The following is a 14172-nucleotide window of genomic DNA, read 5'->3' on the forward strand; positions in this document are numbered from 1 at the left end:
CATCCCCTTCTCCTCCTGCCTTCAATCTGTCCCAGCATCAGGGTCTTTTCCAGTGAGTCAGTTTTTTGCATCATGTGGCCAAAGTATTGGAGTTTCGGCTTCAGCATCAGTCCTTCCAATGAATATTCAGGGCTGATTTCCTTTATGATGGACTAGTTTGATCTCCTTGCAGTCCAAGGGACTCTCCAGAGTCATCTCCTACACCATAGTTTAAAAGCATCAATTCTTCAACACTCAGTTTTCTTTATAGTCCAACTTTCACATCCATATGTGACTCCTGGAAAAACCATAGCTTTGGCTAGACATACCTTTGATGGCAAAGTAATGTCTCGCTTTTTAATATGCTATCTAGGTTGGACATAACTTTTCTTCCAAGGAGCAAGCGTCTTTTAATTTCATGGCTGCAGCCACCATCTGCAGTGATTTTGGAGCCCCCCAAAATAAAGTCTGTCACTGTTTCCATTGTTTCCCCATCTATTTGCCATGAAGGGATGAGACTAAATTCATGATACATGAATCCTGAATGTATTACTATAAATGAATTACGGTTGATATATTAAAACTTTATTTTATAATTTATAGTACTCCAAAAAACACAAATGAAAAAGAAAAATTATTTTATATTTCCATATGATGTCTACATTATAAATGGAACAATGAAATGTGCTTCCAAATGTCTAAACTTAATTACTAAATTACATAATAAATTTTTGCTATTTGTACTTTCATACTGCTCATCCTATGTAACAGTTGGTTTTTGCTATTTAAAATTTTTTTTCTAATAACAATGATAACAACAGAGGAAATACTAAATGATACTTCTAAAAGTTTCATAGTACATAAAACAAGTAAATATATCAGTGGACTGTGACTTTTAAAAACTTATTTATTATTAGATTACAACAATAGGTACCATAATGTCACAAGGCTCTGATTAGTCCTCAAATTTACAAATAGCTATTCTGGAAATACACCTTAAAATTATTTTCAGGAAAAAATCCTTGAAGAAATATTTAATAGTGCTATAAAAATTCTTAACTGGAAGACTAGGGATTAATACATTATTCATAAAATGAAAAAAGCTTTAAAAACTTATAAAAATTGATAGCAATGATACAGAAAAATCAAAGCACATAGTTTTGGAGGTAAGAACCTTAAGGAATATGAATGTAAAACCAGATAGTTCTCCTCCCAGCAAGGTTTCTATGGCAACCAGTTGACTGATCCATAAAAAGGAGAAAAAGTATGCATTGGCACCAGCTCATATTGCCACTTCTAGATATTTGTAATGTAAATAGATTAAAATGTATTTTTATGAAGAATTGATGAAGTAAGCTTAGAGTGATCTGTTCTATAAAGTTTCATAACAATGATATGAGATATAAATTTTAAAATTAGACATAGTAATTAAACCCCCTTTATTAGAAAACAGGGCTTCCCTGGTGGCTGAGACAGTAAAGAATTCACTTGCAGTGTGGGAGACCTGGGTTCGATCCCTGGGTTGGGGAGATCCCCTGGAGGAGGGCATGGCAACCCACTCCAGTATTCTTGTCTGGAGAATCCCCGTGGACAGAGGACCCTGGTGGGCTATGGTCCATGAGGTTGCAGAGTCAGAAATGACTGAGTGACTAAGCACACACACATGCACATTAGGAAACAAATTCTCAAGAATTCTTAACCATCCCTTTGTGATTCAAAATTTACTTCATTGTTCCAAGTTTAAGCTCAACTGAATGTCAATACCACTGTGCGGATTTTTCTGATCATAAGATAAATTGGACTAAACAGTTCAGTGGTAAACCTTATTACTGAAACTCTATAAGTGATTGAACAAGTAATTTTAAAGACAAATAACTCTTTATTACTTTTAGTGATAGTATTATTGATAGAAATAGAAAGATTTAACAGTTTTCATTAGAAATTCTCTATTGTAACATGATGATACTTTTGTTGCTTGTCAACAAACTATGAAATGTTTACTATGTTCTGTCAGCTTGCTCTTACTTTAATTTTCTATATATAAAAATATATATGACATTCATAACATGTAACAAGAATATATTTGTCCTTTTTTATTTCTTCTGGAGTACAAATATGAAGTGGGTCCTGATCAAAAACATTGCTTCCATTTCATACGTTACTGCTGGCAGTGAAAACCAGTAAAATGTTCATGGAGGGTAGTTTGGTTCTGTCAAAATTAAAAATGCTCACACTTTGACCCAATCATCTTAACACCAAGGTTTTTATTCTACAGATAATCTTGCATATGTGCAGCACAAAATGCATACAAATGAAACATTTATTGCTGCTTATTTGTCATTTGAAAATATTAGTAAATGCTCATTATTACCAGACTGTTTAGATGAAGTATGCTATATTTGTACTGTGGAGTACTATGCAGACAGTAGCTAGAGTGATGACTTTTATATGATGGATTTGGAACAATCTTCGAGAGTGAAAATTCAAGGAGCAGAAGAGAGTATATGACATATTACCTTTTGAGTGAAAGGAGAGAGAGGGGGGAAATTTATACATGTATGTTGGCAAATGCATGGATTTTATTTTAGAAGAATTGCCATGAAACTGGGTACAGGTTGTCCTTCAGAGAGGGGAACTGGGTAACTGAATAAAAGGAGAGAGATAAGTTTTTATTGTATCTGCTTTTGTATCTTTGTATCATGTATGTAAGCTTACTTTACATATACATATTATACACACATGCATAATTTAAAAAAAATGAAAGAAATATAGCCTCATAGTGAAAAAATAAATAAATAAAATTTCTTAATATAGTCTATTCAGATTATAAGCAAATCTTACAGCTTTAAAAGTAATTCCAATTGTTATGGATAGTTTACTTTTTAGCTTATTTTACATTTGTATTTTTGTAAATCTAAATTGATATCTCCTTGTGTATGTATGGTAACCTACGATTTTTATGTAAAGATGACTCTTAACCTTCGTGTTGAAATTTAGATTCACAGTTATTTTTAAGAATTTATTCCTATTGCAATTAAGTGTCACTTTAGAATTGGAAATTGACCATTTTTATGTTAGATCATAAATGGTGGTGAATTCAACACTTAACCATAAACAGTTGACATCCAATATTGAAGTGAACTTTTTCTGCATTATTCACCAACAAAAAGGATATATTAACATATATTAGAGGAATCTATGCTAATGTCTCCATTTGTAAACATAGGAAGTATCTATCTTTACATTTTAGGAAATATAACTTTCATTTTGTTTGGAATGCTTAAATCCAACAATTATTCAGGAGAATCACAGGCATTTATGTCTTAAAGTATTTGAATTATCTTTGCAACAGATTTTTCTTCCAGAGAAAAATGGAAATAAAAACTTTCCCATAATGTAAGTTATTTGTTTAAATGTCCAATACAAATATTTTGCGTGGCAAAAGTCAGTTTACAAAGTGCTTTTAATCTTGTTTCATAAATAACATCTCCAAATTTAGGCAGCCATGATTTCTCGTGTTTATGGCAGTAAAAGCATGGATTTTTCTCATTCACTTGTACCAAAAATACCTAGGATAAAAGTGATTCTAAAACTTCCAGATGTTTTATCTGGATTAATGGATTGAAATTAACTACAGAAGTATTTTCACTTTTTCTGAGTAATGAGATCAGTTTTTACAAAAAACAATCAGAAATCAAGTTTTAATGAATTTTGCAGTAAAATTTAATATTCATAGCAGGCCACACAGGGATATTTTCAAAATCTGTACAGGTGTAACCATTTGCTGATATAATTCTTTTTATTAAATGTCCTCATTATTTATTTGCTCAGAAATATATTCACCTTGGATGTTGCACAAAATCTCTGCTGTTATTTTAAGAAATTGATGACACTTAGTAATGAATGTCGATGTGTACATGAACATGGGTATGTACGTATCACCAGGAGAGGTGAATTAGAAGCCCAGCAAAATCATTTGCCCCCCACACACAGTGACGGCATACAGCAAAATAGAGTTCTTTACTCTTTTGCAAATGAATATAAACTGAACTTACCAGATATTTCTGAGAAATGGACGGACTCTGGCCCTAGTCATTCCTCATCAACCAACCCCTCCTTATGTGAAGATACTAAAGAAAGAAATCAGGAAGAAATAGTAGACCAGAAAAGAGAAGACAGCAAGACAAGCAGTTTTCCCAGCAAAAGAATACCGTTCATTGAAACAGTAAGGACAAGGTTTCTACTGGAGAACTGCCAGAATACCGAACATCACGAAAAAATGTAAGTTTTATAGGTCATTTTCCTTTTACCATTATGTTTTATTGTTTTTATGGATGATTTGGTAAAGGATTTAAATCATATCATATTTCATGTTCATTTCCTTATGTTTTATGTTATGCACAGATTATTAAATACAGTACAGATTAATTTGGTTGAATTTTGGCAGGTTCTTATTTAAGCAACTAGTATTATTTAATTGAAGATGAGTAACTGTGAAATTATTCTTTTTGCCTTCTAATCTGTAAATCGGAGAAGACAATGGCACCCCACTCCAGTACTCTTGCCTGGAAAATCCCATGGACGGAGGAGCCTGGTAGGCTGCAGTTCATGGAGTTGCTAAGAATCGGACACGACTGAGTGACTTCACTTTCACTTTTCACTTTCATACACTGCAGAAGGAAATGGCAAACCACTCCAGTATTCTTGCCTGGAGAATCCCAGGGAAGGGAGAGCCTGGTGGGCTGCGGTCTATGGGGTCACACAGACTCAGACATGACTGAAGTGACTTAGCAGCAGTTCCGTTCAGTTCAGTCTCTCAGTCGTGTCCGACTCTTTGTGACCCCATGAATTGCAGCACGCCAGGCCTCCCTGTCCATCACCAACTCCTGGAGTTCACTCAAACTCACATCCATCGAGTCGGTGATGCCATCCAGCTATTTCATCCTCTCTCATCCCCTTTTCCTCCTGCCCTCAATCCCTCCCAGCATCAGAGTCTTTTCGAATAAGTCAACTCTTCCCATGAGGTGGCCAAAGTACTGGAGTTTCAGCTTTAGCATCATTCCTTCCAAAGAAATCCCAGGGCTGATCTCCTTTGGAATGGACTGGCTGGATCTCCTTGCAGTCCAAGGACTCTCAAGAGTCTTCTCCAACACCACAGTTCAAAAGCATCAGTTCTTCTGCGCTCAGCTTTCTTCACAGTCCAACTCTCACGTCCATACACGACCAATGGAAAAACCATAGCCTTGACTAGCCAGACTTTTGTTGGCAAAGTAGCATCTCTGCTTTTCAATATGCTATCTAGATTGGTCATAACTTTTCTTCCAAGGAGTAAGCGTCTTTTAATTTCATGGCTGCAGTCACCATCTGCAGTGATTTTGGAGCCCCAAAAAATAAAGTCTGACACTATTTCCACTGTTTTCCCATCTATATCTCATGAAGTGATGGGACCAGATGCCATGATCTTCATTTTCTGAATGTTAAGCTTTAAGCCAACTTTTTCACTCTCCTCTTTCACTTTCATCAAGAGGCTTTTTAGTTCCTCTTCACTTTCTGCCATAAGGGTGGTGTCATCTGCATATCTGAGGTTATTGATATTTCTCCTGGCAATCTTGATTCCAGCTTGTGCTTCTTCCAGCCCAGCATTTCTCATGATGTACTCTGCTTATAAATTAAATAAGCAGGGTGACAATATACAACCTTGATGTACTCCTTTTCCTATTTGGAACCAGTAGCAGCAGTAGAAATCTCTAAATAATTAAAAAGAACTTTTAATAAGAAATAAAACAATCACATTGTTCTTAAAATACTGTAAAGACCTCTCATATGACGGTCTTAGTACATGCTCCAGGGAAGGTCAGAAAATCCTTCCTGCACATGCCTTTTCTCAAATCCCTTGAACTTAAAATAGTCCCTGGTAGCTCAGTTGGTAAAGAATCCACATACAATGCAGGAGACCACAGTTCAATTCCTGGGTCAGGAAGACCCACTGGAAAAGGGATAGGCTACCCACTCCAGTATTCTTGGGCTTCCTTGTGGCTCAGCTGGTAAAGAATCCACCTGCCTTGTGGGAGACCTGGATTTGATCCCTGGGTTGGAAAGCTTCCCTGGAGAAGGGAAAGGCTACCCACTCCAGTATTCTGGCCTGGAGAATGCTATGGACTGTATAGTCCATGGGGTCACAAATGGTCAGGAAATGACTGAGCGACTTTCAGGTTCACTAAAATATTCAGTATGCCAAGTATATTGGTATGTTTTGGGATAGTTTCAGCCAAGGTACCCTAGATATTACCTGTTTGAATCCTGTTAGCTGTAAACACTCCAGACATTGTCTATTGAAATTTCAGATAAATAACATTGAGTTGTTTATTCATGGTAAATAAAATTGCCAAATAATAATAAGAAAGGCTGAGGAACTGAAAATATAGACAAACCAAAGACCCAAAGAATAAAGGGAAAAGAAAATGTATGCCCGCTTGCTGAAGCTTGCCATTCAGTGTTTCAGGAAGATTCATCATCAGTTGTGCTGTTGTTTCCTAAGCATACTTTTCACATGTTCCTGTGCTAAGGGCATTGTTAGCATCATTGTTTTTTACTAAAAAAAAAAAAAAAAATGATGCTGGTGATAGTAATAATATGAGGTTCTTTTCCTAACATGGAGAGCACCTAACATTCAGGCAGCCCTAAGTCAGCTTCTTTACCTTTTCCTGCTTTCTGTGTGGTGAAAAGCAGTCCCAGTGTTCGTGTCACTGTGGAAAATACTCCTCATATACCTTTTTATCTTCTCTCTGGGAAATTTTAAAGATAGTGGGCTGAGGAATTCAAGTGCTAAATGACTGGTCAGCTTTATAAGAAACTCAGGATTACAGTCCGTGAAACTTGTATGTATCTGTAGAGAAATATAAGGCACTGTTTCAGGTTAAATGTGTTTTTTACTAATCTCTCTATGTTTTGTTTTAAACAACTTTTCATTCTTTACCAGTTATATATTGCAATTATGTTTTCAGATTTTTTTTCTTTATAACCCAAATATGCATTGGTATTATTGTGCCTTAAAAGTCCTTAACTCATTTTTTAATCTTTTTAAAAATTATTTTATGTTGCAGCATATTTAATTAACAGTGCTATGTTAGTTCAAGTGTACAGCAAAGTGATTCAGTTATACACATATGTATATCTACTCTTTTTCAAATTTGTTAACTCATTTTTGTCCAAAAGATGAAGGAATGAATTAATGTATGCCCACTTGCTGAAGCTTGCCATTCAGTGTTTCAGGAAGATTCATCATCAGTTGTGCTGTTGTTTCCTAAGCATGCTTTGGATGGCTGAATGATCAAATGTGAATTAATTCCATAGCAAAATTTACTAAGTTCTATTTACCCTGGTATTTTTGCCTGGAAAACTCCATGGACAGCGGAGGCTGGCAGGCTATCATCCATGGGGTCACCAAGAGTCAGACATGACTGAGTACACAAGAGCACCATTTACCCTAGAAGGAGGAAATGTTTTGTTGAAACATGGTTTTTCTTCATATCATGAGTACAAGTAGTTTATCTTAAGACAGAAAGTTTTATCCACTAATTTAAATTCATAGCAAAATAGATTGAAGATTTCCACAGGCTTTACATAAAATGGTGGTGATGCTGATAACAATATTCATAACAAGAGAAAATGATTACTTCATTCCATATTGCATGCATGCTGAGTTGCTTCATTTGTGCCCAACTCTCTATGACCCTATGGACCATAGCCCACCAGGCTCCTCTGTCCATGGGGATTCTTCAGGCGAGAATAATGGACTGGGTTGCCGTGCCCTCCTCCAGTGGATCTTCCTGCCCCAGGGATCAAATCCACATTTCTTAAGGTTCCTGCATTGGCAGGCGGATTCTTTACCACAAGCCACCACCTTGGAAGCCATCATTTCTGGCAGTTTATTGCTTAATTCCGCTTTGCCTTACACTCACTTTGTTTGAAATGAAAAAATTTCTTTGGGCTCTGCAATTATAAGATTATTGACAACTTTTTCAAGGGAGCCTGGGAAAATGAATGTGCAGCAGTCACTTCTCCTTTATATGTCTATTAAAACTGAATCAAGGGTCTGAAAAGCAATTAAGATAATAGCACTTTGACTATACGATGTACCTTGATAATATTTCTGCTACTTACATTGCTGTTTAATTTTTGCTATTGTTGCTGGGCAGCTTATGGGGATATGGGGAAAACACAGTGTTGATTGATGGAATGCCAGATAATAGCCAATGGACGTAGACTGGAAAAATGTTAGAATCTACTACTGGGCTTGTAAGAGAATGATTTATGTATTTGACCATGGGCAGGGAGGAAAATGAAGCTCACAAAGACCTGATGAGTCCTTTCTCTGAAAATGAAGGAGGGCCCTTCTTCCTCTCAAAACCTAATCTCCCTACTGTGAACAAGATCTCATCCTCTCTTGCCAACTCAACACTGACTCCTGCCTTTGTCCCCCTCTTTGCATCATCACTTTTTCCCCCTTACTACTGGCTCAAATTCCCACTATCATACAAAGTCTCGGTAATATCATCCTCCTTAAAAAAAAAAAAAAAAAAATCCCTAGGACTCATATCACTAAGTTACTGGCCCATTTCTCTCCTTCATATTTGAAGGTATCCATATTATTTTTACTTCTATGACTACAGTTAAATAAAAGAGCAGGTCTTATTTTAAAATAATACTTTATATAGTCTAATTTACAAATAACTATAGCTTATGAGGATCTCTTATCTGCAGCTGTATATTATGGATACTAAAAATAATTTTTTTCTCCTCTTAATAGTATGGCAGCTATGGTAATCCAGGCATACTGGCGTGGTTGCATTGTGCGCAGGCAGATTCATTTCCCTGCAAAGCTACACCCTGCTACAATAGGATCCCTGACATCCCAGCCAAATTCTTGCATCGGAAACCAAACAATTTTAAAGAAAGAAAAAATTAAAAATACCGTGAATATCCAAGAACAGAAGGAGAAGGCTGCTATTCTGATTCAGGTTAGTTTTAGTCTTTGGGTGAAACAATTCATCTTGAGAGATGTGTTAGTTTTCTTTCACTGGGTTATTCTGTATAACAGGCAATCCCTGAATCATAGCAACTTATAGATACCTGGATTTATTTCTTACTCATGTGACACGGACGCTGCAGGTGCCTGCAGGTTGACTGTGCTTCTACTTGGCATCTAGGCTGAAGGAGTAAGTCTGTAATTTGTAAATTCTTATGGTCAAGCTGAACCGCACAATCATATTAAAACTTAGGATCCGATGTGGCATTCATCACATAGGCTAACATTTGATTAGTCGAAGCAGTCTCTCTTGGTCTCATCTAGAGCTGTTTCTAGAAGCATGTTTCAGTTCAGTGCAGTTGCTCAGTGGTGTCTGACTCTTTGTGACCCCATGGACTGCAGCATGCCAGGCCTCCCTGTCCATCACTAACTCCCGGAGTTTACTCAAACTCATGTCCATTGAGTCGGTGATGCCATCCAACCATCTTATCCTCCGTCGTCCCTTTCTCCTCCCGCCTTCAATCTTTCTCAGCATCAGAGTCTTTTCCAATGAGTCAGCTCTTCACATCAGGTGGCCAAAATATTGGAGTTTCAGCTTCAACATCAGTCCTTCCACTGAATATTCAGGAGTGATTTCCTTTAGGATGGACTGGTTGGATCTCCTTGAAGTCCAAGGGACTCTCAAGAGCCTTCTCTAACACCAAAGTTCAAAAGCATCAGTTCTTCACTGCTCAGCTTTCTTTATAGTCCAACTCTCACATCCATACATGACTACTGGAAAAACCATAGCCTTGACTAGATGGACCTTTGTTGGCAAAGTAATGTCTCTACTTTTTAATATGCTGTCTAGTTTGGTCATAACTTTTCTTCCAAGGAGTAAGTGTCCCTTTATTTCATGGCTGCAATCACCATCTGCAGTGATTTTGGAGCCATCCCACACAAAAAAAACAATCTGTCACTGTTTCCGCTGTTTCCCCTATCTATTTGCTATGGAGTAATGGGACTGGATGCCATGATCTTTGTTTTCTGAATGTTGAGCTTTAGGCCACCTCTTTCACTCTCCTCTTTCACTTTCATCAAGAGGCTCTTTAGTTCTTATTCACTTTCTGCCATAAGGGTGGTGTCACCTACATATCTGAGGTGATTGATATTTCTCCCAGCAATCTTGATTCCAGCTTGTGCTTCATCCAGCCCAGCGTTTCTCATGATGTACTCTGTATATAAGTTAAATAAGCATAGAGATAGTATACAGCCCTGAAGTACTCCTTTTCCTATTTGGAACCAGTTTGTTGTTCCATGTCCAGTTGGATGCAGCCTCAAAAACGACAGAATGATCTCTGTTCATCTCCAAGCAAACCATTCAATATCATGGTAATCCAAGTCTATGCCCCAACCAGTAATGCTGAAAAAGCTGAAGTTGAATGGTTCTATGAAGACCTACAAGACCTTCTAGAATTAACACCCAAAAAGGATGTCCTTTTCATTATAGGGGACTGGAATGCAAAAGTAGGAAGTCAAGAAACACCTGGAGTAACAGGCAAATTTGGCCTTGGGGTACAGAATGAAGAAGGGCAAAGGCCAATAGAGTTTTGCCAAGAGAATGCACTGGTCATAGCAAATACCCTCTTCCAACAACACAAGAGAAGACTCTACACATGGACATCACCAGATGGTCAACACCGAAATCAGATTGATTATATTCTTTGCAGCCAAAGATGAAGAAGCTCTATAAAATCAGCAAAAACAAGACTGGGAGCTGATTGTGGCTCAAATCAGGAACTCCTTATTGCCAGATTCAGACTTAAATTGAAGAAAGTGGGGAAAACAACTAGACCATACAGGTATGACCTAAATCAAATCCCTTACGACTATACAGTGGAATTGAGAAGTAGATTTAAGGGACTAGGTCTGATAGACAGAGTGCCTGATGAACTATGGACAGAGGTTCATGACACTGACAGGAGACAGGGAACAAGACCATCCCCAAGAAAAAGAAATGAAAATGGCTGTCTGGGGAGGCCTTACAAATAGCTGTGAAAAGAAGAGAAGTGAAAAGCAAAGGAGAAAAGGAAAGGTATACCCATTTGAATGCAGAGTTCCAAAGAATAACAAGGAGAGATAAGAAAGCTTTCCTCAGTTATCAGTGCAAAGAAATAGAGGAAAACAATAGAATGGGAAAGTCTAGAGATCTCTTCAAGAAAATTAGAGATACCAAGGGAACATTCCATGCAGAGATGGGCCCAATAAAGGACAGAAATGGTATGGCCCTAACAGAAGCAGAAAATATTAAGAAGAGGTGGCCTGAATACACAAAAGATCTGTATAAAAAAGATCACAATCCAGATAATCACAATGGTGTGATCACTCATCTAGAGCCAGACATCCTGGAATGTGAAGTCAAGTGGGCCTTAGAAAGCATCACTACAAACAAAGTTACTAGAGGTGATGGAATTCCACTTGAGCTATTTCAAATCCTAAAAGATGATGCTATTACAGTGCTGTACTCAATATGCCAGCAAATTTGGAAAACTCAGCAGTGGCCACAGGACTGGAAAAGGTCAGTTTTCATTCCAATCCTTTAGAAAGGCAATGCCAAAGAATGTTCAAACTACTGTACAATTGCACTCATCTCACACACTAGCAAAGTAATGCTCAAAATTCTCCAAGCCAAGATTCAGCAACACGTGAACCATGAACTTCCAGATGTTGTTCAAGCTGGTTTTAGAGAAGGCAGAGGAACCTGAGATCAAATTTCCAACATCCGTTGGATCATCAAAAAAGCATGAGAGTTCCAGAAAAACATCTATTTCTGCTTTATTGACTATGCCAAAGCCTTTGACTGTGTGGATCACATTAAACTGTGGAAAATTCTGAAAGAGATGGGAATACCAGACCACCTATCCTGCCTGTTGAGAAATCTGTATGCAAGTCAGGAAGCAACAGTTAGAACTGGACATGGAACAACCGAAGCATGTACAAATCTACTAAAATAATTGTGTGTGTGCTCAGTCACTAAATCGTGTCTGACTCTTTGCGACCCCATAGACTGTAGTTCACCAGGCTCCTCTGTCCATGGGATTCTCCAAGCAAAAATACTGGAGTGAGGTGCCATTTCCTCCTCCAGGGGATCTTCCCAACCCAGGGATGGAATCTGCATCTCCGGCATCTCTTGCATTGGTAGGTGGATTCTTTACCACTGAGCCAGCTGGGAAGGCCCATCCTAATTGGTAAAGTATTTTAACTTAACTCGTTTAACTTAAAAATTCAAAACCTCACCAAGACCAAATTTCAAAATGAAGTTCAATCTGATCACATTCATCCTTTATTTATTCACTCATCAAATAATTTTTAGAACATACTGTGTCAAGCACTGTTTTAGGTTTAAGAAATACAACTAGGAACAAAGCATACAAGATCTCTTCCCTCTTAGAGTTTGTGTCCTGGTGGAAAATGACAACAAATTAAATATTTAAAATAAAGTCTGGAACTTTATGGTGCTGCACCTTAATTGAATGCTAGTAACTAAAAATGTAGCTTCCCTTTATTCACTCATTTAGAGTCAATATTACTCTATTGGCACAAAAATTTTACTAGCTTATATCCTGCTGGGATGTGCAGATAAGTAAGATAAGTGTATTAGACAGTGATAAGTACTAAGGGGAAAATAAATCAGGGAAGCAGGATAGGAGTTTCTAAGGAAGATTAATCATTTTAGACAGAATAGATGTGGAAGACCAAAAAAGGTGACAGTGCAGCAAGAGATAAACCATTAGGTATGTAGGGGAAGAATATTTCAGGCAGGGAAACATCAGATTTGAAGACATTGTTCTGGGAGCATACTCACAGTGTTTTAGAGCAGGAGGAAGCACGGTGACGGCAGAGGGGTGAAGGGAGAAGAGTAGGACTCATAAATCGTAAATCACTGTAAAGACTTTGGCTTTTACTCTGAATGACATGGGAAGATATTACAGGAATCTGAGCAGTGGACTCACGTGACCAAAGTTACTTAGGTTGTGACAATACTCTAGGAAGGCTATAGTAGAAGCAGCGAAATCAGGAAGCTTTTGCAGTAATCTGAATAGTAGATAATGGTGGCATGGACCAGAGCAGTGCAGAAGTGGTGAGAAAGTTGCATTCCAGAATATATGTTGATTTATATAGAGGGCATAAATATATATATACTTTGAAGGTATACCTAGTGATATTAGTATGTGGTGATGTGATTCTGAAAGACAGGGAAGAGTTAGAGATGCCTACAAGGTATTGGCATAAGCAACTGAAAAACAGCCTTATAACTAAGCTGCTGGTTTTCATTATTAAAGACATAGTTTTTTAAGAGAATTGTGTCTGCTATAGTCCTAATGAATACATTTAGTATTTTAGTTGACTTAATTTTTCTGGGCTGCATTCCTCAGGGCAATGCATAGGCAAAGCTGTTGCTGATGCCTGAATGGCTTGGGAGGGGAGGGAGTGTAGTGGATTCAAGGAAGCTCTGAGGGAAAGAAATGAACCTCAGTTATGGTCTCACAATACTGTTCTGTTGCATGAGGAATGAAAATGTTATGCAGTTCAAACTTCCTCCTCTCATCAGTGGATGAGCAATACACTTTTCAACATTGATGGTGAATGTTTGCTTCATTCTATTCAATAAAGTAAAGTTCATTATTTGATGAAACAGTCTAGCTCAGTGACTACATCTGTTGAATGTCCTTCTGTTAAGTTTGTGTCTGTAACAAAAGTAAGCATAATTCAGTCTTTCTTTGCAACTTAGAATAAGTCTCTCCTGATTTACATTATGTGTACTTAAAATCATTGAAGTCAACTCAACTTCATTTTCTTTTCTCCTCAGTATAATCATCTAGTTTCTTAAACTATTCATCTTAAAAATATGAATTTGCAGAATGTGATATAATAGAAAGAGCCTGGGCTTTAGAAGGTGCAAAATGAAGATTCAAGAAGGATGTGGTGGAGACTGCTCACTGCTCACCAGAACCCAAGTCCTCCTCTTCTTCCTAGTGTACAGCCAGCCTAGGTATTCTAGCTTCCCTTGCACTTTTGAGTATGGTCCCTTTTTTCTGTAGCTCAGACTGTAAAGAGTCTGGCTGCATTGAAGGAGACCCTGGTTAGATCCCTGGGTCAAAAAGATCCCCAGGAGGAGGGAATGG

At 37.6% G+C, this 14172-nt stretch overlaps 1 protein-coding gene across 1 annotated transcript in view; it reads left to right on the forward strand.

Moving 5' to 3' along the window:
- The window catches only part of LRRIQ1 (leucine rich repeats and IQ motif containing 1), a 200692-nt gene that overhangs the window by 97797 nt on the left and 88723 nt on the right, over window positions 1-14172 (forward strand). Inside the window, exons 15-16 of the mRNA XM_068972048.1 lie at window positions 3811-4260; window positions 8789-8999. Of these exons, the coding sequence (XP_068828149.1) occupies window positions 3811-4260; window positions 8789-8999 (661 nt within the window). The remainder of the gene's footprint in view (window positions 1-3810; window positions 4261-8788; window positions 9000-14172) is intronic.

The sequence above is a fragment of the Capricornis sumatraensis genome, chromosome 4 (assembly GCF_032405125.1).
Source record: "Capricornis sumatraensis isolate serow.1 chromosome 4, serow.2, whole genome shotgun sequence".
In the NCBI taxonomy this organism is placed as follows: Eukaryota; Metazoa; Chordata; class Mammalia; order Artiodactyla; family Bovidae; genus Capricornis; species Capricornis sumatraensis.